The 23,496-nt window shown below is 47.8% G+C and overlaps 2 protein-coding genes and 1 non-coding gene across 4 annotated transcripts in view; 2 read left to right on the top strand and 1 right to left on the bottom strand.

Moving 5' to 3' along the window:
• Nucleotides 1-23,496, bottom strand: part of macrod1 (mono-ADP ribosylhydrolase 1) — a 104,951-nt gene that overhangs the window by 58,393 nt on the left and 23,062 nt on the right. The window lies entirely within an intron of this gene.
• On the top strand, nucleotides 12,982-16,381 carry LOC115168654 (leucine-rich repeat transmembrane protein FLRT1-like). Its single transcript, XM_029724120.1, has 2 exons — nucleotides 12,982-13,861; nucleotides 14,718-16,381. Exons 1-2 carry the CDS (start codon nucleotides 12,982-12,984, stop codon nucleotides 15,956-15,958), a joined length of 2,121 nt encoding a protein of 706 aa, XP_029579980.1. The 3' UTR covers nucleotides 15,959-16,381.
• trnat-ugu (transfer RNA threonine (anticodon UGU)) lies at nucleotides 20,183-20,258 on the top strand. The gene has a single exon. It is a non-coding gene; the product is annotated as a tRNA-Thr (tRNA).

Below are 23,496 nucleotides of genomic sequence, written 5' to 3'. Positions count from 1 at the left end.
CAGGTCAGAGCAGTCAGTGAAACACAGTAAGGAATCTGAACTTTTAAATATGAATTCTGTATTACATCTCCAGATATTGTGTAGTTGTGACACTCATACGTGGAGTGGTAGGGTGGTTATACAGCACACTCATTCAGAGTGAGAGGTTCAATCTGCATAGCGAACCATGCTCTGTGGTATTATACTCCCATCTGCATAGCGAACCATGCTCTGTGGTATTATTCTCCCATCTGCATAGCGAACCATGCTCTGTGGTATTATACTCCCCATCTGTATAGCGAACCATGCTCTGTGGTATTATTCTCCCATCTGCATAGCGAACCATGCTCTGTGGTATTATTCTCCCATCTGCATAGAGAACCATGCTCTGTGGTATTATTCTCCCATCTGCATAGTGAACCATGCTCTGTGGTATTATACTCCCATCTGCATAGCGAACCATGCTCTGTGGTATTATACTCCCATCTGCATAGCGAACCATGCTCTGTGGTATTATACTCCCATCTGCATAGCGAACCATGCTCTGTGGTATTATTCTCCCATCTGCATAGCGAACCATGCTCTGTGGTATTGTTCTCCCATCTGCATAGCGAACCATGCTCTGTGGTATTATTCTCCCATCTGCATAGCGAACCATGCTCTGTGGTATTGTTCTCCCATCTGCATAGAGAACCATGCTCTGTGGTATTGTTCTCCCATCTGCATAGCGAACCATGCTCTGTGGTATTATTCTCCCATCTGCATAGCGAACCATGCTCTGTGGTATTATTCTCCCATCTGCATTGCGAACCATGCTCTGTGGTATTATACTCCCATCTGCATAGCGAACCATGCTCTGTGGTATTATACTCCCATCTGCATAGCGAACCATGCTCTGTGGTATTATACTCCCATCTGCATAGCGAACCATGCTCTGTGGTATTATACTCCCCATCTGCATAGCGAACCATGCTCTGTGGTATTATACTCCCATCTGCATAGCGAACCATGCTCTGTGGTATTATACTCCCATCTGCATAGCGAACCATGCTCTGTGGTATTGTTCTCCCATCTGCATAGCGAACCATGCTCTGTGGTATTATACTCCCCATCTGTATAGCGAACCATGCTCTGTGGTATTATTCTCCCATCTGCATAGCGAACCATGCTCTGTGGTATTATTCTCCCATCTGCATAGAGAACCATGCTCTGTGGTATTATTCTCCCATCTGCATAGTGAACCATGCTCTGTGGTATTATACTCCCATCTGCATAGCGAACCATGCTCTGTGGTATTATACTCCCATCTGCATAGCGAACCATGCTCTGTGGTATTATACTCCCATCTGCATAGCGAACCATGCTCTGTGGTATTATTCTCCCATCTGCATAGCGAACCATGCTCTGTGGTATTGTTCTCCCATCTGCATAGCGAACCATGCTCTGTGGTATTATTCTCCCATCTGCATAGCGAACCATGCTCTGTGGTATTGTTCTCCCATCTGCATAGAGAACCATGCTCTGTGGTATTGTTCTCCCATCTGCATAGCGAACCATGCTCTGTGGTATTATTCTCCCATCTGCATAGCGAACCATGCTCTGTGGTATTATTCTCCCATCTGCATTGCGAACCATGCTCTGTGGTATTATACTCCCATCTGCATAGCGAACCATGCTCTGTGGTATTATACTCCCATCTGCATAGCGAACCATGCTCTGTGGTATTATACTCCCATCTGCATAGCGAACCATGCTCTGTGGTATTATACTCCCCATCTGCATAGCGAACCATGCTCTGTGGTATTATACTCCCATCTGCATAGCGAACCATGCTCTGTGGTATTATACTCCCATCTGCATAGCGAACCATGCTCTGTGGTATTGTTCTCCCATCTGCATAGCGAACCATGCTCTGTGGTATTATACTCCCATCTGCATAGCGAACCATGCTCTGTGGTATTGTTCTCCCATCTGCATAGCGAACCATGCTCTGTGGTATTATTCTCCCATCTGCATAGCGAACCATGCTCTGTGGTATTATACTCCCATCTGCATAGCGAACCATGCTCTGTGGTATTATACTCCCATCTGCATAGCGAACCATGCTCTGTGGTATTATTCTCCCATCTGCATAGCGAACCATGCTCTGTGGTATTATTCTCCCATCTGCATAGCGAACCATGCTCTGTGGTATTATACTCCCATCTGCATAGCGAACCATGCTCTGTGGCATTATTCTCCCCATCTGCATAGCGAACCATGCTCTGTGGTATTATTCTCCCATCTGCATAGCGAACCATGCTCTGTGGTATTATACTCCCATCTGCATAGCGAACCATGCTCTGTGGTATTATTCTCCCCATCTGCATAGCGAACCATGCTCTGTGGTATTATTCTCCCATCTGCATAGCGAACCATGCTCTGTGGTATTATTCTCCCCATCTGCATAGCGAACCATGCTCTGTGGTATTATACTCCCATCTGCATAGCGAACCATGCTCTGTGGTATTATACTCCCCATCTGCATAGCGAACCATGCTCTGTGGTATTATTCTCCCATCTGCATAGCGAACCATGCTCTGTGGTATTATTCTCCCATCACATTTACCAACCACTTCTATTTACTATAAAACATGCCTCCGTTCCTGTACTCACTCACTCACTCACTCACTCACTCACTCACTCACTCACTCACTCACTCACTCACTCACTCACTCACGTCAGTGGATGTTGATTCAGGCTTCAGTGAGTTTAAACCTTGCTCAGGCTGACAGTAATTTCTGCCTCCAAATTACATTCCAATGGGTTCATAAATCTGCCCCCTCCCTCTCTCGCTCGCTCTGGCTTTCCCCCTCTCTCCCCCTCTCATATCACCCACTCTTCCTCCCTCTCTCGCTCGCTCTGGCTTCCCACTCTCTCTCTCTCTCCCTCTCATATCACCCACTCTTCCTCCCTCTCTCTGTCCCCCTCTCTCTCCCTCTCATTCTCCTATCACATCACCTCCCTCTTTCCAGCTCTCCCTCAGTAAATGAGAAATAGGAGGGGAGTGGGGGGTTACGTGAGTTGTTGGTTAAACAGTTACACACACACACACACACACACACACACACACACACACACACACACACACACACGAGTGGAGACTCATGCTTTAACACAGACAAACAATTAGATGTTGTGCTCACCATAGCACATGCACATCATTTGCATTCTTCCACACACACACACACACACACACACACACACACACACACACACACACACACACAGGTTTTAATGAATGTTCGTTGCACAGCACACATTGGTGCTCTAGTCAAAAATATGAAGACTGCTTTTCTCCTCATTGGTGATAGATAGATAGAAGTGTCCTCTGGAGAATCCTCTTTATGTGGCCCAATATTACCAGAACACACCCCAGAGTACCATACATCTCCTATACTGCTGCTCTGTGAGTGTTCTGGTAATATAGAGGACCATACATCTCCTATACTGCTGCTCTGTGAGTGTTCTGGTAATATAGAGGACCATACATCTCCTATACTGCTGCTCTGTGAGTGTTCTGGTAATATAGAGGACCATACATCTCCTATACTGCTGCTCTGTGAGTGTTCTGGTAATATAGAGTACCATACATCTCCTATACTGCTGCTCTGTGAGTGTTCTGGTAATATAGAGTACCATACATCTCCTATACTGCTGCTCTGTGAGTGTTCTGGTAATATAGAGTACCATACATCTCCTATACTGCTGCTCTGTGAGTGTTCTGGTAATATAGAGTACCATACATCTCCTATACTGCTGCTCTGTGAGTGTTCTGGTAATATAGAGGACCATACATCTCCTATACTGCTGCTCTGTGAGTGTTCTGGTAATATAGAGTACCATACATCTCCTATACTGCTGCTCTGTGAGTGTTCTGGTAATATAGAGTACCATACATCTCCTATACTGCTGGTCTGTGAGTGTTCTGGTAATATAGAGGACCATACATCTCCTATACTGCTGCTCTGTGAGTGTTCTGGTAATATAGAGGGCCATACATCTCCTATACTGCTGCTCTGTGAGTGTTCTGGTAATATAGAGTGCCATACATCTCCTATACTGCTGCTCTGTGAGTGTTCTGGTAATATAGAGGGCCATACATCTCCTATACTGCTGCTCTGTGAGTGTTCTGGTAATATAGAGTACCATACATCTCCTATACTGCTGCTCTGTGAGTGTTCTGGTAATATAGAGGACCATACATCTCCTATACTGCTGCTCTGTGAGTGTTCTGGTAATATAGAGGACCATAAAAGATTACTAGAAGACACCCAGTCCATCTGTGTTACTGCTGTACAAGACCCAGTCCATCTGTGTTACTGCTGTACAAGACCCAGTCCATCTGTGTTACTGCTGTACAAGACCCAGTCCATTTGTGTTACTGCTGTACAAGACCCAGTCCATCTGTGTTACTGCTGTACAAGACCCAGTCCATCTGTGTTACTGCTGTACAAGACCCAGTCCATCTGTGGTACTCCCGTACAAGACCCAGTCCATCTGTGTTACTGCTGTACAAGACCCAGTCCATCTGTGTTACTGCTGTACAAGACCCAGTCCATCTGTGTTACTGCTGTACAAGACCCAGTCCATCTGTGGTACTGCCGTACAAGACCCAGTCCATCTGTGGTACTGCTGTACAAGACCCAGTACATAATGCTGAACAAGACCCAGTCCATCTGTGGTACTGCCATACAAGACCCAGTCCATCTGTGGTACTGCTGTACAAGATCCAGTACATACTGCTGAACAAGACCCAGTCCATCTGTGGTACTGCTGAACAAGACCCAGTCCATCTGCGGTCCTGCCGCACAAGACCCAGTCCATCTGCGGTCCTGCCGCACAAGACCCAGTCCATCTGCGGTCCTGCCGCACAAGACCCAGTCCATCTGCGGTCCTGCCGCACAAGTCCCAGTCCATCTGCGGTCCTGCCGCACAAGACCCAGTCCATCTGTGGTCCTGCCGCACAAGACCCAGTCCATCTGTGGTACTACTGTACAAGACCCAGTACATAATGCTGTACAAGACCCAGTCCATCTGTGGTACTGCCGAACAAGACCCAGTCCATCTGTGGTACTGCTGTACAAGACCCAGTACATAATGCTGTACAAGACCCAGTCCATCTCCAGTAGTACAGTGTAACTGCTGTTCTAAGTGTTGTTGTGGTGCTGCAGAACAGACATTCAGCAGAGGTCAGGACAATAGAGCTGTCAGCCAATGAGACCCAGAGGAACCATTCTAGTCTATATTCTATTCTACTGCTACAGTACTAGCTATCCATGGCTGGTTATAGGCTGTGTCAGCATGGGGAGGGAGGAGCACAGAAACACAACCACCACACCAAAATACACTACACTGACATTACTACCTCACCACACTACAAAGAACTACCTCACCACACTACGCTTCCTCACCACACTACGCTACCTCACCACACTACGCTACCTCACCACGCTACCTCACCACGCTACCTCACCACGCTACGCTACCTCACCACACTACGCTACCTCACCACACTACGCTACCTCACCACGCTACCTCACCACGCTACCTCACCACGCTACCTCACCACGCTACCTCACCACACTACGCTACCTCACCACACTACGCTACCTCACCACACTACGCTACACTACCTCACTACGCTACCTCACCACGCTACCTCACCACGCTACCTCACCACACTACGCTACCTCACCACACTACGCTACACTACGCTACCTCACTACGCTACCTCACCACGCTACCTCACCACGCTACCTCACCACGCTACCTCACCACACTACCTCACCACACTACGCTACCTCACCAAACTATGCTACCTCACCAAACTATGCTACCTCACCACACTACGCTTCCTCACCACACTACGCTTCCTCACCACACTACCTCACCACACTACAAAGAACTACCTCACCACACTACGCTTCCTCACCACACTACGCTTCCTCACCACACTACGCTTCCTCACCACACTACGCTTCCTCACCACACTACGCTTCCTCACCACACTACCTCACCACACTACAAAGAACTACCTCACCACACTACGCTTCCTCACCACACTACGCTTCCTCACCACACTACGCTTCCTCACCACACTACGCTTCCTCACCACGCTACAAAGAACTACCTCACCACACTACGCTTCCTCACCACACTACGCTACACTACCTCACCACGCTACCTCACTACGCTACCTCACCACACTACGCTACACTACGCTACCTCACCACGCTACCTCACCACGCTACCTCACCACACTACGCTACCTCACCAAACTATGCTACCTCACCAAACTATGCTACCTCACCACACTACGCTACCTCACTACGCTACCTTGCCACACTACCTCACCACACTTCGCTACACTATGCTACCTCACCACACCACCTCACCACACTATGCTACACTACCTCACTGCACTACGCTACACTACCTCACTACACTATGCTACACTACCATACCACGTGACACTACCTCGCTACACTACGCTACCTCACTATGCTACCTCACCACACTACCTCACCAAACTATGCTACCTCACCACACTACCTCACTACGCTACGCTACCTCACCACACTACCTCACTACGCTACGCTACCTCACCACACTACACTACCTCACCACACTACACTACCTCACTACGCTACCTCACTACGCTACCTCACCACGCTACCTCACCACGCCTCACCACGCTACCTCACCACGCTACCTCACCACGCTACACTACCTCACCACGCTACCTCACCACACTACCTCACCACGCTACACTATGCTACCTCACCACAAGACACTACACTACCTCACCACACTATGCTACACTACCTCACTACACTATGCTACACTACCTCACCATACCACGTGACACTACCTCGCTACACTACGAATCCTCACCACGCTACCTCACCATACCACGCTACACTACCTCACTACATTACCTCACCACCTCATCATACCACGCTACCTCACCACACTACCTCACTACGCTACACTACCTTGTCACACTACGCTACCACACTACTCTACCTCAACACACATTACTACCTCACTACACGCTCTGCTTTTCTCTTTCTAGACCTCTCAATCTAGTGTTCTTCAAGTCTGGTCCTTGGGGTGTGCAGGCTTTTCTTCCAGACCAGCACTAACACAACTGATTCAACAAATCAAAAGTCTTGATGTGAAGTTGAATAACTGCATCGGATGTGTTAGTACTGGGCTGGAATGAAAGTCTGTAGGTCCTCATAACCAGGACTGAAGAACAGTGCTTTAATCCTAGACTCGTCACCTTGCCACACATAACTGTCTAGTCACTGAAGCTGGAGTGTCTGTCCTTTGAAGATTAACTTGAGTATGGTTAGACTTAAGCATTCGTATTAAGCAAAAAAAATTATAATGGTTCTTCGGAAACCTACCCTGCTGGTATACAGTTGACTCATTGATAAAGTAGTGAATGGCGATGTCCCAAATGGCACCCTATTCCCTACATAGTGCACTGCTTTTGACCAGAGCCCTAGGGTGCCATTTGGGACAAAGCCTGTGTGTATGTATGAGTGAGGAGTCCTAGCTAACTGCCCACTCTGTTCTCCCCACAGGGGGGTGCAGTGTCTCTGGGGCAAGTACCACAAACGGCAGGACATCGCTCCTACCACCAACAAGCTGAAGAACTGAGACTGACAAACCCACAGACAACACACACATTCTCGCTCTCTCTCACACACACACACACGTGGCCCACAGCAAACATTGAGCGGGTCACATCAGATAATTATCAATGAATATCATCTTGGCCACTAATCCCTGCAGATTCGAGGAGAGAACAAGTGCCTGGGTGGAAAACGAGCAGTGTCACTATAGGCCTTAAGAGCCAGAGATGATTCATTCTAATCCTCCAAGTTAAGGATAACAAGTGGACTCCTGTGACCTCTCATCCCACCACCTCCTCCTCCTCCACTCTGTTCGAGTCACTTCCTCTAACCTCTAAACTGTGTAACATTCTCCATTCCCCCCCGCTGGTTCAATCTATACAGACACAGCCTGACTGGATGACCATCTGGACCTATGTAAATCATCATGAAGACAACATAAACCCACCAGCAGAGAGGCCTTGAAGACTGACTCTCCTGGATACTGACTGAGCTGCCAGATGCTACTCTGGATGGGGCTGTAGGCTGTTAGGCTAGCTGGGCCATGCTGCTCCCTGTGCCTTCCTCCTCTCCCATTCTGCTTCCAGGAGACCTACGGGCTACAAACATCATTATCGTCACCGTCATCTTCATCGCTCACCAATGCCACAGGAAGTACGGTGGCTCGGAGGGGACTGACTGAACCTCTGAACTATTACGGACAGAGTGAACTGGAAACACACACACACACACTCTGACTTGTCACACACGAACAGCCCCTTCAGCTGTGGAACAGACAAAGACAGAAGGCAAAGAGATACGAACCACTGAGAGGGTAAGTTAAACAGGTTTCTCAAACATCATCTTCAGAGATTTCAGGTTCAATGTATTTTTACAAAGTTGCTCTGTAATGTCTTAAAACATAACCTGTCATAATTTCTCTATATTCTACTGATATATACAGCTCATGTGTCATTTCAGAAGATGTTTTGAAATTCTTAGAGCGATGCCTCAGAGAAAATAGCAGTGAGTGAGGTAGGAAGGACAGAATCCAAATTAAACGACAGAAAGGAAAACAGACTCACTAGGGAGGAGGAGGATTGGAGGAGGAGCGAGCTGGGTGGGGTCTGATTGAGCCAATCTCAGTCTGAAGGAATGGAGTGAGTGGATAAACAAAAGGATGAGGACCTGAACAGATGAAAGAGATTATCCAAGGAGAGAGGAGAGAGATGAAGAGAGAGAGGGGTATGGCAGAAATAACTACATGGCCAGTTATGTAAACAAACTCCAAGAGTGAGGAAGAGTTGATATGAAAGATGGAGTGGAGAGAGAGAGAGAGAGAGAGAGAGAGAGAGAGAGAGAGAGAGAGAGAGAGAGAGAGAGAGAGAGAGAGCGCGCTCAGGAAGAGAGACGGCTTAGGGAAAAGAGGAGGAAGAATGAAACATTTTAAATCATTGAGAGGAAATGTGTATGTGAGAGTCTGGCGCTGAGACACCCCCCAGTCCCCCGGTTTATCCCAAAGGTATGATTATGAATGGGAGCAGGCGGGCGTCACAGAGAGCTACATGCTATTTGTTATTCATAGTGGAGACTCTCCAATATGTTTTTATGCTCCTCGACTCCCTCCCTCCCTCCGTTGGGTGAACGTTGGCTGTTGCAGTACTTTGAAACCGGCTGTTTTGTGCTAAGAATACATAGAAACACCTCCAGATCCCGTCTTGAATCCGGATATAACTCTATCAATCATTATCATCATCCTGCCAAAACTCCTCCACAAGGCCCTGACGTTCATATGAGGACACCACTAGATACACAGCAACATGACATCATTATGAATGATTCTCCTTTTAAAACCAATTCATTCCATTCTGAGTATCTCACAACCCACTGGCAGTCAGCCTCATCTCCTTCTCTCAGTCTGTCCATCTCTCCATCTGTCTCTTTCAGTCCCTTGCTCTACTCCTCCCTCTCATTGTTGCCATCTCTTGTTTGCTTTGCATGGATTTTGACTGGAGCCGAGGGGCAATTTTGCATGTTGTCCTGAGAGTGAAAACACACACACATACACTTGTGGAAAAACTTGCCTGCAGAGCATTTGTTTGTCAAATGTTCTGTCAAATCATGTCAAGCATTTCAGAGGACAGGAGAACACATGTCCAAGTCTAAACGGAAACCCCTAGAATATACTGCACTGTACACAATAATGTATCATCTCATTTCTTGGTGTCATATGAACAGTATGCTATAAAACTCAACTGACATTCCTTTTTGTTTTTCTGAATTGTAAATTGATGACACTCTCAAATATTCAACACCAAAAGACAAACAGAGAAATGTAAACCGAGGAATGTATAAAGGTTAAAAAAAAAGGACCTGTAAAACATGCACTTAAATATTTCTTGGGAATTCAGAAGCTCTTCACTGAATAATTTATACCACATTTGGAGAACAATAACCACACACACACACACACACACACACACACACACACACACACACACACACACACACACACACACACACACACAATACTGTACATCTCAGTTTGTTGTGAGTGAATGTTTGTGGTTTTTCTAAATCCCAGTTACGTTGCCTCTCCGACTTGTATAACAAACTTCAGACATGCATACAGTGCCTTCGGAAAGTATTCAGACGCCTTGACTTTTTACACATTTTGTTATGTTAGTCTTATTTTAAAATTGATTAAATCAAAATTTTCCTCAGAGATCTACACACAATACTCCATAATGACAAGAGAAAAACAGAAATACCTTATTTACATAAGTATTCAGACTCTTTGCTATGAGACTCGTAATTGAGCGCAGGTGCAGCCTGTTTCCATCAATCATCCTTGAGATGTTTATACAACTTGATTGGAGTCCACCTGTGGTAAATTCAATTGATTGGACATGATTTGGAAAGGCACACACCTGTCTATATAATATATAAGGGCCCCCAGTTGACAGTGCATGTCAGAGCAAAAACCAAACCATGAGGTTAAAGGAATTGACCGTAGAGCTCCGAGACAGGATTGTGTTGAGGCACAGATCTGGGGAAGATTACCAAAACATTTCTGCAGCATTGAAGGTCCCCAAGAACACAGTGGCCTCCATCATTCTTAAATGGAATATGTTTGGAACCAAGACTCTTCCCAGAGCTGGCTGCCCGGCCAAACTGAGCAATCGGGGGAGAAGGGCCTTTGTCAGAGAGGTGACCAAGAACCCGATGGTCACTCTGACAGAGCTCCAGAGTTCCTCTGTGGAGATGGGAGAACCTTCCAGAAGGACAACCATCTCTGCAGCGCTCCACCAAATCAGGCCTACCACCAATGGTAGAGTGGCCAGAAAGGAAGCCATTGCTCAGTAAAAGGCACATGACAGCCCGCTTGGAGTTTGCCAAAAGGCACCTAAAGACTCTCAGATCATGAGAAACAAGATTCTCTGTTCTGATTAAGCCAAGATTAATCGCTTGGCATTCACGTCTGGAGGAAACCTTGCACCATCCCTACGGTGAAGCATGGTGGTGGCAGCATCATGCTGTGGGGATGTTTTTCAGCAGCAGGGACTGGGAGACTAGTCAGGATCGAGGCAAAGATGAACGGAGCAAAGTACAGAGAGATCCTTGATGAAAACCTGCTCCAGAGTGCTCAAGACCTCAGACTGGGGCAAAGGTTCATCTTCCAACAGGACATTGACCCTAAGCCCACAGCCAAGACAATACAGGAGTGGCTACGGGACAAGTCTCTGAATGTCTTTGAGTGGCCCAGCCAGAGCCTGGACTTGAACCCAATCAAACATCTCTGGAGAAACCTGAAAATAGCTGTCCAGCAACACTCCCCATCCAACCTTACAGAGAGTGAAAGGATCTGCAGAGAAGAATGGAAGAAACTCCCCAAATGCAGGTGTGCCAAGCTTGTAGCATCACACCCAAGAAGACTCAATGTTGTAATCGCTGCCAAAGGTGCTTCAACAAAGTATTGCGTAAAGGGTCTGAATACTTGTGATTTCAGTTTTTTATTTGTAATAAATTAGCAAAGATTTCAAAAAAACAGTTTTTGCTTTGTCATTATGGGGTATTGTGTGTAGATTAATGAGGAAAAAATACAATTTAATCAATTTTAGAATAAGTCTAACGTAACAAAATGTGAAAACAGTCAAGGGGTCTGAATACTTTCCGAAGGCACTGTATGAATCAATTGTTGGTTTATTCAAATTTATCAAGGGGGAAAAGATGTTTTCCAGAATATTAACATCACCAATATTACCTAGGCTAATCTGATTCCCCTCCTAATGTTTCCCCCTCATCATGAGAATTAAAACATCTAAAATCCTTTCACTCATTTTCTCTCTCCAGTTCTTCTCGTTAAACTTTATCCCAAGCTCTCGGTGTTCCTCTCACAACCTTCACTTCCCCTCCATGTCATTGTAAATAAGAATTTGTTCTTAACTGACTTGCCTAGTTAAATAAAAAAAATAAAAAAATAAAAAGTCCGTCCCTCACACACTCTCACCCTCTCCAATGTCCCTTCCTATTCTGGGTGGTTGGAGGGACCCATATTATCCTGACAGCTTCTGGGTGGTAGGAGGGACCCATATCATCAGGACAGCTTCTGGGTGGTAGGAGGGACCCATATTATCAGGACAGCTTCTGGGTGGTAGGAGGGACCCATATCATCAGGACAGCTTCTGGGTGGTAGGAGGGACCCATATTATCCTGACAGCTTCTGGGTGGTAGGAGGGACCCATATTATCCTGACAGCTTCTGGGTGGTTGGAGGGACCCATATTATCAGGACAGCTTCTGGGTGGTAGGAGGGACCCATATTATCCTGACAGCTTCTGGGTGGTAGGAGGGACCCATATCATCAGGACAGCTTCTGGGTGGTAGGACGGACCCATATCATCAGGACAGCTTCTGGGTGGTAGGAGGGACCCATATCATCAGGACAGCTTCTGGGTGGTAGGAGGGACCCATATCATCAGGACAGCTTCTTGTTGGTAGGAGGGACCCATATTATCCTGACAGCTTCTGGGTGGTAGGAGGGACCCATATCATCAGGACAGCTTCTGGGTGGTAGGAGGGACCCATATTATCAGGACAGCTCCACTCTATTGGGCCCAGCGACTATTCATACACTCAAACACTTTCTTTGTTCAAACACCCAACAAAAGACATCACATCACTAAAACTTGAAGAAGACAACACATTTACACAACACAAGAATTTCAAAATCCGGATAGAAATGAGCTGTAACTCTTATTCTTTCTCTTTCCTGAAGCACAACGACTCTCAAAACTCATTAACTCTCTGTCTCTCTCCCACTCACAGAGGGCGGGATTATGGCTGCCGAGAGTCTGACCGAGCTCCGTGATTGGCTCTTTCTGCTCCTCCTGTGCCTGACTCTATTGGCCGAGATGCTGGAGTTGGCGGCGGCAGCAGCAGTTGCCATGGAGGAAGGCGAGGAAGACTTCCCGTGCCCGTCAGTGTGCCGGTGTGACGAGGGCTTCGTCTACTGTAACGACCGGAGCCTGAGCACGATCCCTCCACTACCGTTAACGGCTACCGTTCTCTACCTACAGAGCAACCGGTTGGCCAACTCCGGCCTGCCGGCGTCGTTAGAGCGCAGCAGTAGTATCCGTGTGGTCTACCTTTACGCCAACCAACTAGATGAGTTTCCGATACACCTGCCGCCATCGCTACGGGAACTACACCTGCAGGACAACAACATTCGGACGTTGCCGCGCACGGCGTTGGCCAGGTTACCGTTGCTAGAGAGGCTACACCTGGACGACAACTCCATCTCCACAGTGAGCATTCAGGAGCGGGCCTTCTCCGGTACGCCGCGGCTGAGGTTACTCTTCCTCTCCCGGAACCACCTGTCCAGCATCCCAGCCGGCCTCCCGGCTTCTTTAGAGGAGCTGAGGTTAGACGACAACCGCATCAACACCATCCCCACCCACGCCTTCCGGGGCCTGGCCTCACTGAGACGCCTGGTCCTGGACGGGAATCTCCTGGCCAACACCCGCATCGCCGACGACACCTTCTCCCGCCTGGCCAACCTCACGGAGCTGTCGCTGGTCCGCAACGCCCTGCAGGCCCCACCCATCAACCTGCCCAGCACACACCTGATGAGGCTGCACCTGCAGGACAACGGACTGATTCACGTGCCCCGGGGGACCCTGGACGGGATGAGGAGGCTGCTGCGGCTGGACCTGTCAGGTAACCAACCAGCCTGATCAGCCCTACATTAAAGACCTTTTATTATCCCAAGCCCAAAAAAGTCTAAATAATAGTGCCGTTATTCAATACATAATTATGATACAGGCTACTGCACATTACGCACAACAGAAACAGAACTGATGGAGAGAAAGACAGGGTGCGCTCGTGTGTGCACTGATTTAAAATAACAATATTAAACTGATGGGCTGTTTTAAAACTCTGAGGTTGCAATTTAAAAAATGCATCTTTACAATGAAAAAATAAGGAAACCTCCAAAAGCCAGATGGAGATGTATAAATTGGACGTGCATTCAGTCCTTACATTACTGCTATGCTGCAGCAAATGTATTCCTACCGTCCACAAGAAAAGAAGTTACCATGATGAGATGATACATGCATTGTGAACTCCTCTTCATACTGAGATGCGCTGTCTGTCCCCACCCTAAGAGTTGATGATCGGTCATGCAGATAGCAGAGGGCAGGCCTTGGCCCGTAGAGAAGACAGATTTAGATATTGCATATAATTTAACACTTCCATTTCAAGTCATGCTGTTCATAAAAATAACATTTGAATTTACCGGTTTCTCACAGTTCTTTATAAAATCGGGATAAGGGAGTGGGTTTGGGTGGTAAATCTCAGTAACCCGGTTCCCACTATTCAACCCTAATTAGAACAGATGAAAATAGTTTCCTTAGGATTCTAGCTAAGATTTGACATTGCTCTGAGTCTAGACATATACTCTGTATATTGCAGAGTAACTTTAGTGAACTACTCACAAAATTAGCAGCAGATGAGCATATTATTCTACATCAGGTGCCATACGTAGAGTGACTTGTGTCCACTTCCATGCCTGCAGGGAACAACCTGACCACTCTGCCCCGGGGGCTGCTGAGGGACACGGACGGCCTGGAGCTGTTGCTGCTGCGAGGAAACCCCTGGTACTGTGGCTGTAACCTGCGCTGGCTCCACGCCTGGCTGTATGGCCGCGGGGCAGCGGTGACGGTACGGGGCCTGACCTGCCACGGACCGGAGGCGGTGCGAGGCCAGGCCCTCAGGGACCTCTCTGGGCTCATGGACCAGTGTGAAGGCCCCCCAGGAGGGGTGAACAGTGTGGGGGGTAGAGGAGGTGGTGGTCTGGAACTTGACACTGTCACTAGTACTACCACCTTTCCCCCCACCCAGGGCTCTCTGTTCACCCTCAGAGCCATACGGCCGGGCCTGGTGATGCCGTTACCACCGGGAGGAGAGGCGGGGGGTCATGCCTCACACAACGCTTTAGAACTCACCGTGAAGCCTCTGTCAGCAGACAGTGTGCAGGTGACATGGCTGTGCCCGCGGCCGGCGCCCTCCTTCCGGCTGTCGTGGCTGAGGCTGGGCAGCAGCGCCGCTCTGGGTTCCATCACAGAGACGCTTGTCCCCGGGGAGAGACAGCAGTACCTACTGACCCAGCTCACGCCACGATCACACTACCTCATCTGCCTACTCCCCCTGCGCTCCACCTCCTCGCACTCTAGAGGGTCACAGAGAGGCCAGCAGCAGGTGAAGGACACAACAGACCAGACCCCCGTCTGCTCTCAGATAGAGACGGGGGAGGCTCTGCGCCCCGAGGGGGGAGACGGGGGTGAGGACTCGGACACAGAGATGGCAGCCCTCCCCGTGGCCGAGATCATCGGTGGAGCCACGGCCCTGGTCTCCCTCATACTCATCTTTGGCATCTTCTGCTGGTACGGCCAGCGCACCGGGTATGTCTCTGGGGAAACAGAATCCTATGGGGTCAGAGGTCCGCGCGGGGTCGGGAAGCCATACGATGACTACGTGGAGTCGGGTACTAAGAAGGACAGCTCCATCCTGGAGATCAGGAGCCCCGGCTTCGCCATGACGCCCATGACGACCCATCAGCCACTGCAACCCAAAGGAGGGGAGGATGTGACCTACGTGCACACCATCTTCCCCTCAACGCATGGTAACGGCACCTACCGGAGCAACCAGAGTCACAACGGCATCATCACCCAACTGGGTCACACGGCAGGCTACGGGACCAACCAGGGTTACCGGGAGCAAGGGATGATCCCGGATATAGACTACACCTACACGTGATGACATCATCTCAGACACACTTCTCCCACCCCCACCGGTTGGATGCCGTTCTAAGGATACGGTTCTAGCAGGCGGTTGGTTGGTTGGTCTCCTGGGTTCCAAAGTAGCCTCTGTGCCTCCTCAGTTCTGCTCTGAATCTTATTGGTCTGTTACTTAGCTGACTGGCTTGGGTTGCTGTGTCCCCACTGAGCCACCCCACATACATGTTAGCTGGGTGACAGAAGTGTTTCAGTGCTTCTCATGTTTATACATTGTTTTGAGGTCTCAGTATCTTTACAGCTACTGTACTCTTCCTTCTATTCCATAAAAGACAGTTAGTAGTTTAAGGTGGATGTTTAGGCGTAGGCAGACGCTAAAAGGCAAATATATCCCAGAGAGAAACACTTGTGTAGACTGCTACACTATATATACAAAAGTATGTGGATACCCTTTCAAATGAGTGGATTCGGCTATTTCAGCCATATCCGTTGCTGACAGGTGAATAGAATCAAGCACACAGCCATGAAATCTCCATAGACAAACATTGGCAGTAGAATGGCCTTCTTGAAGAGCTCAGTAACTTTCAACGTGGCACCGTCATAGGATGCCACCTTTCCAACAAGTCAGTTCTTCAAATTTTTTTCCTGCTGGAGCTGCCCCGGTCAACTGGAAGTGCTGTTATTGTGAAGTGGGAATGTCTAGGAGCAACAATGGCTCAGCCGCAAAGTGGTAGGCCACACAAGCTCACAGAACAGGACTGCCGAGTGCTGAAGCGCGTAAAAATGGCGTGTCCTCGGTTGCAACACTCACTACTGAGTTCCAAACTGCCTCTGGAAACAACGTCAGCACAAGAACTGTTCGTCGGGAGCTTCATGAAATGGGTTTCCATGGCCAAGCAGCCACACACAAGCCTAAGATCAACATGCGCAATGCCAAGCATCGGCTGGAGTGGTGTAAAGCTCGCCGCCATTGGAGTCTGGAGCAGTGGAAACGTGTACTCGAGAGTGATCACGCTTCACCATCTGGCAGTCCAACGGACCAATCTGGGTTTGGCAGATGTCAGACGAACACTACCTGCCCCAATGCACAGTGCCAACTGTAAAGTTTGGTGGAGTTGGAATAATGGTCTGTGGCTGTTTTTCATGGTTCGGGCTAGGCCCCTTAGTTCCGGTGAAGGGAAATCTTAACGCTACATCATACAATGTCATTCTAGACGATGCTGTGCTTCTAACTTTGTGGCAACAGTTTGAGGAAGGCCCTTTTCTCTTTCAGCATGACAATGCCCACGTGCACAAAGCAAGGTCCACAAATGGTTTGTCGAGATCGGTGTGGAAGAACTTGACGGGCCTGCACAGAGCCCTGACTTCAACCCCATCGAACACCTTTGGGATGAATTGGAACGTCGACTGCGAGCCAGGCCTAATCGCCTAACATCGGTGCCCGACCTCACTAATGCTCATGGCTGAATGGAAGCAAGCCCCCGCAGCAATGTTCCAACATTTAGTGGAAATCCTTCCCAGAAGAGTGGAGGCTGTTATAGCAGCAAAGGGGGGACCAACTCCATATTAATGCCCGTGATTTTGGAATGAGATGTTAGACGAGCAGGTGTCCACATACTTTTGGTCATGTAGTGTATACAACTACCTACTTCTGTATGCGCTGTGTAGACACACGGGTAAGGGTTTGATGGTACTAGTCACAACAACTCATCACTGACTGACAGAAAATATATATGTTCCTATCTTAGACCTCTACTTTTCTCTTTCCCCTCTTGTATTTTTATTTTATTTCTCTGTTTATTTTGTGTTGCAGAGAGAGAGGGAACGAGACAGAGATAACTTTGTTCTAGCTGAGAAGAGCTGATAGCAGGTCTGAGGGACAGGGGCTCCTACTGCAGCGCTGCCCGCCCGGGGACTCTAATGAGAGGGAGAGATAGGAGTAAGCAAAGGGAGGTAAAAAAAAGATGACGGAATAATTGAGGAAGGGGGGGGATAATAAAAGAGGGAAAGGGTGAAAAGGAAGACTATAGACCCTGATCCTTAGAGAGAGAGAGAGAGAGAGGGAGAAAAAGTAAGGAGCGAGATAGACAAAAGAGGAGGGAGAGTGAAGAGGGAGAGCAAAGAGAGAACTAATGGCAGAGGGAAAGGGTGGGAATATAACTAGACCCTCATCCAAACCCTGCTACTTCAGGACCAGTTTATTTCTACTTGACCTATCATTGATGTTTTAGTACAGGAAGGAGCAGAAAGTGAAAAGAGTGTATTCATCAAACGTGCCCATCTTTAAAGAGATAAAATTGTTATTACAAGGTCATGGAATAAAATAATTCAACATATTGGCGTTTCCCTTAACATACAGAACACCAATATTAAAGGATATATCCTTTTGCATATTGCATGTCATCATAATATGAAAAGCAAAGGCATGTTAACTGGACAATCATACAGAAATGTCTGCAATCAAATTAAGTATATCAACCCAAAGTAAAAGGCATTTTCTATTGGTTGCTATCAGGAAAGAGGAAGGGGGAAAAAAACGCGTTTACAATGATGTACCCATTCACCACACAAACACAGCAAGCTGTAATAGCCGTACCATTATAGCTACTTAGTATCTACTTGGTATCTACTTAGTATCTACTTAGTATCTCTGTGTGCATCATAGTCAGTCATCCAGATCCAGCGAGACAGACACAGTCAGGTCACAGGTAGAGGGGCAAAGAGTTCCGTAGAAATCATGGATGAACCAAACTGCAGCACTGTGCATCTCTGCACTCTAATCACACACTCGGAAGTGTATTTCTGTCAATCTACGTATATTATAACAATGTTCTAGCCTCTCAATCACAACTGAATCACAACGGAGAGAAGAGTAAAGAGAGTGATGGGAAAAGGAGGGAGAGAAAGAAAAGAGATTGTTAGAGTGAGTTATGTATAGACTATAGTTTTTATTATAAACTGGGTGGTTCGAGCCCTAAGTGCTGATTGGCCACGGGTATGACAAAACATGTATTTTTCCTGTTCTAATTACATTTGTAACCAGTTTATATTAGCAATAAGGCACCGCGGGGGTTTGTGGTATATGGCCAATATACCACGGCTAAGGAGTTTTTCCAGGCGCTCCGCCGTACATATGAACAGCCCTTAGCCGTGGTATATTGGCCAAAAACCACATCCCCTCATACCTTATTGCTTAAATATACCATGCTAAACTTAATTAGCCTTATGGCTTTTTCCAATCCAAAACTCCAGTGGGAAAAGCATTCTGGGGGAAGAGAAAAGATCTAGAGCCTTCTTTACGGTCTTAGAAACCTTTCCTTTAAATACGCTCAGCTTTTCACAAAGTCTTATGTATAACAGTGCAAACTGTTTGTTTGGTTTCTTTGATTTTCTATGCGAATAAAAAGAATATTGGTAAAACTTAAAATGTTTTCATATGTGTTTTATTGGGAGGTGGTGGTGGGTTGTGTTAAATTATACTGTACAAATAAACTGGCATAATATTAGGAAGAATCAAGTCAACTTAAATATACTGAACAAAAATAGAAACGCAACAAGTGACGATTTTACTGAGTTACAGTTCATATAAGGAAATCAGTCAATTGAAATAAATTAATTAGGCCTTAATCTATGGATTTCACATGACTGGACAGGGGCTTAGCCAACCCTGGGGAGCCAGGCCCAGCCAATCAGAATGAGTTTTTCCCCACAAAAGGGCTTTATTTCAGACAGAAATACTCCTCAGTTTCATCAGTTGTCCGGGTGGCTGGTCTCCGACGATCCCACAGGTAAAGAAGTTGGATGTGGAGGTCCTGGGCTGAAGTGGCTACAAATGGTCTGCGGTTGTGAGGCCGGTTGGACGTACTGCCAAATTCTCTAAAACGATGTTGGAGGCGGCTTATGGTAGAGAAATTAACATTCAATTCTCTGGCAAGAGCTTTGGTGGATATTCCTGCAGTCAGCATGCCAATTGCATTCTCCCTCAAAACTTGAGACATCTGTGGCATTGTGTTGTGTGACAAAACTGTCACGCCTGTTCTCGCTCCCCCTCTCTGGCGCTCGAGGGTGCCAGGCAGCCCATCATTACGCACACCTGTTACCATCGTTACACGCATCAGCACATCATTGGACTCACCTGGACTCCATCACTTATTGATTGCCTACCCTATATCCGTCTATTCCTCATCCCTGTGTCAGCATTAATGTTGTTTTGTTCCCTCTGTCCAGACGCTGTCCATGTTTTAGGGCCTTCCCTGTAGCTCAGTTGGTAGAGCATGGTGTTTGTAACGCCAGGGTTGTGGGTTCGATTCCCACGGGGGGCCAGCACAGGAGAAAAAAAAAAAAAAAAATGTATGAAATTGTATGAAATGTATGCATTCACTACTGTAAGTCGCTCTGGATAAGAGCGTCTGCTAAATGACTAAAATGTAAATGTAAATGTAAAAATGTTTTGTTTCATGTCGGTTATTGATTAAATATTCACTCCCTGTACTTGCTTCTTATCTCCCAGCGTCAGTACTCACAGAATGCTGACACCACATATTGGAAGCATCAGAGTTTTTTCGCCCGCCTCGCCCGGGCTCCCCCACGTCCCGCCTCGCCCGGGCTCCCCCACGTCCCGTCCCGCCTCGCCCGGGCTCCCCGGGCTCCCCCACGTCCCGCCTCGCCCGGGCTCCCCGGGCTCCCCCACGTCCCGCCTCGCCCGGGCTCCCCCACGTCCCGCCTCGCCCGGGCTCCCCCGCGCCTCGTCCGACTCCCCGGGCTCCCCCACGTCCCGCCTCGCCCGGGCTCCCCCACGTCCCGCCTCGCCCGGGCTCCCCCACGTCCCGCCTCGCCCGGGCTCCCCCGCGCCTCGCCTCGTCTCGTCTCTCCGGGCTGCGCCTCGTCTCGTCCGACTCCCCGGGCTGCGCCTCGCCCGACTCCCCGGGCTCCCCCGCGCCTCGCCCGACTCCCCGGGCTCCCCCGCGTCTCGCCCGACTCCCCCGCGCCTCATCTCGCCTGGCTCCCCCGTGCCTCGTCTCGCCCCCGCCTCGCCCGGCTCCCCCACGCCCGGCTCCCCCACGTCTCGCCTCGCCACACCTTCCAGGTGGATGGATTATCTTGAGAAACGCTCAACAGGGAAGTAAACAAACATTTGAGAGAAATAAGCTTTTTGTGCTTATGGAAAATGTATGGGATCTTATGGAAAATGTATTGGATTTCCGCTCATGAAACATGGGACCAACACTTTATATGTTGCGTTTATATTTTTGTTCAGTATACATAATGCGGCAGAGTGAGGTTCATTAAATATACTCTCTGAATACATAGTAGCTGTGTTATTACTGACTAGATTTAGTAGCCTTAGGAAGCTACTCCCTATCGATTTGTGTGTGTTTGTATCAGCATGCTCTTGAGCGTGCGTGTTTGTATCTAGTCTATATGGTCTGGAGACGTGTGTGTGTGTGTGTGTGTCTAGTCTACATGGTCTGTCTGTATGTTAACGTGAGGACATGCCTCCCATTCTAAGTGAGTACTAATGCTGTAAGCACAAATCAATATAAAAGGCCAGGGAGGGTGTAAGTGTCTCAGACAAACAGTTTGTATAACACAGTACAGGGTGGGTGTTTGTGTGTGTGTGTACTATATGTTTGTGTGTTTCAAGTTTTATTAGTCGTACGGGATACACATGGTGTACACCGTCCAACAAAATGCTTACTCGACAATGTAGTGCTGAGCGACTAACCAAAATGTCTGTTATTTTTAAACGAATTAACCTACCTCGGTTCAATTATTTGAATGATATTTTATTAGTTGCTTTTCTGTGACCTCAATGCGCAGTTTCTCTAGAAATAAATCAGATCCAGCCCGAACTGTGCGATGTAGTAGGGAGTTGTAGTTTCCAACAGGCCCATATTCTACATAGTTTAGTGCAGAGAACGTGGTAATTAACTACAACGACCATAATCCATTGGGCACCTACTTGTCCGGTCTGTGTGCTGCAGACCAGAGGGCGAGAAGAGACTGAAGACCTACAATCGAGAGGGATTGAGAGCAGTTGTGTCGCAAGGTAGCTCTATCTGAAAATATATGATCTAAGTGATTAATAATTGGTACTCAGCAGTCATATGCCTTATTTACTTTGAAGAATTACTAAAATAGTGATTTTATCAGACAGCACAGAGATGAGATGATGACTTAAAATAATAAAGTCATCAAATAAAACGAATGTAATATACACAACAACGTCACAACTTCCACCGAAGTCGGCTCCTCTCCTTGTTCGTTCGGCGTTCGACGTCACCGGCTTTCTCGCCATCGCCGCTCCATTTCTCATATATCCATTTGTTTTGTCTTGTTCCATTACACACCTGGTTCTCATTCCATAATCACACTGCATGTATTTAGTCCTCTGTTCCCCTCCATGTCTTTGTGTGTAATTGTTTATTGTTATGTGGATTTTGTCAGGCGCCATACTTTTGCTATGTTCCGTGTTTTTGGCACGTTATTGTTTTTATGTGCTTTCAATTTTGGACCGGAATTAAAGTGCGCCTGTTTACTACACTCTGCTCTCCTGCACCTGACTTCGCCTCCCGTACACACCCCTAACAAACAAGTCAAATAATGTGACTAAGTGATGGTTAATAAGTGATCAGCAGTAATGTTCAGTCACTACCATCATGGGACTTTTATTCATAGTTTTATTCCCTGTTGCTCAGTTGGTAGAGCATGGTGTGTGCAACGCCAGCATGGTGTGTGCAACGCCAGCATGGTGTGTGCAACGCCAGCATGGTGTGTGCAACGCCAGCATGGTGTGTGCAACGCCAGCATGGTATTTGCAACGCCAGCATGGTGTGTGCAACGCCAGCATGGTGTGTGCAACGCCAGCATGGTGTGTGCAACGCCAGCATGGTATTTGCAACGCCAGCATGGTATTTGCAACGCCAGCATGGTATTTGCAACGCCAGCATGGTGTGTGCAACGCCAGCATGGTGTGTGCAACGCCAGCATGGTGTGTGCAACGCCAGCATGGTGTGTGCAACGCCAGCATGGTGTGTGCAACGCCAGCATGGTATTTGCAACGCCAGCATGGTGTGTGCAACGCCAGCATGGTGTGTGCAACGCCAGCATGGTATTTGCAACGCCAGCATGGTGTGTGCAACGCCAGCATGGTGTGTGCAACGCCAGCATGGTGTGTGCAACGCCAGCATGATATTTGCAACGCCAGCATGGTGTGTGCAACGCCAGCATGGTGTGTGCAACGCCAGCATGGTATTTGCAACGCCAGCATGGTGTGTGCAACGCCAGCATGGTGTGTGCAACGCCAGCATGGTATTTGCAACGCCAGCATGGTGTGTGCAACGCCAGCATGGTATTTGCAACGCCAGCATGGTGTGTGCAACGCCAGGGTTGTGGGTTCGATTCCCAAGGGGGCCAGTACAACAACAAAAGTATGAAATGTATGTATTCACTACTGTAAGTCGCTCTGGATAAGAGCGTCTGCTAAATGACTAATATGGAAATGTAAAATGTATTCTGTGTTGTTACAGCGTTCAACCCACATAATACATAGTGCATTCA

The sequence above is a fragment of the Salmo trutta genome, chromosome 3 (assembly GCF_901001165.1).
Source record: "Salmo trutta chromosome 3, fSalTru1.1, whole genome shotgun sequence".
In the NCBI taxonomy this organism is placed as follows: Eukaryota; Metazoa; Chordata; class Actinopteri; order Salmoniformes; family Salmonidae; genus Salmo; species Salmo trutta.
Note: the sequence above shows the minus strand (reverse complement) of the source record. Positions and strands in the feature narration are given on the sequence as shown.

Coding starts and splice junctions, on each gene's coding strand:
- LOC115168654 (XM_029724120.1), top strand. CDS start 12,982: ATGGCTGCCGAGAGTCTGACCGAGCTCCGTGATTGGCTCTTTCTGCTC. Junction 13,862..14,717: donor GCTGCGGCTGGACCTGTCAG/GTAACCAACCAG, acceptor CCATGCCTGCAG/GGAACAACCTGACCACTCTG.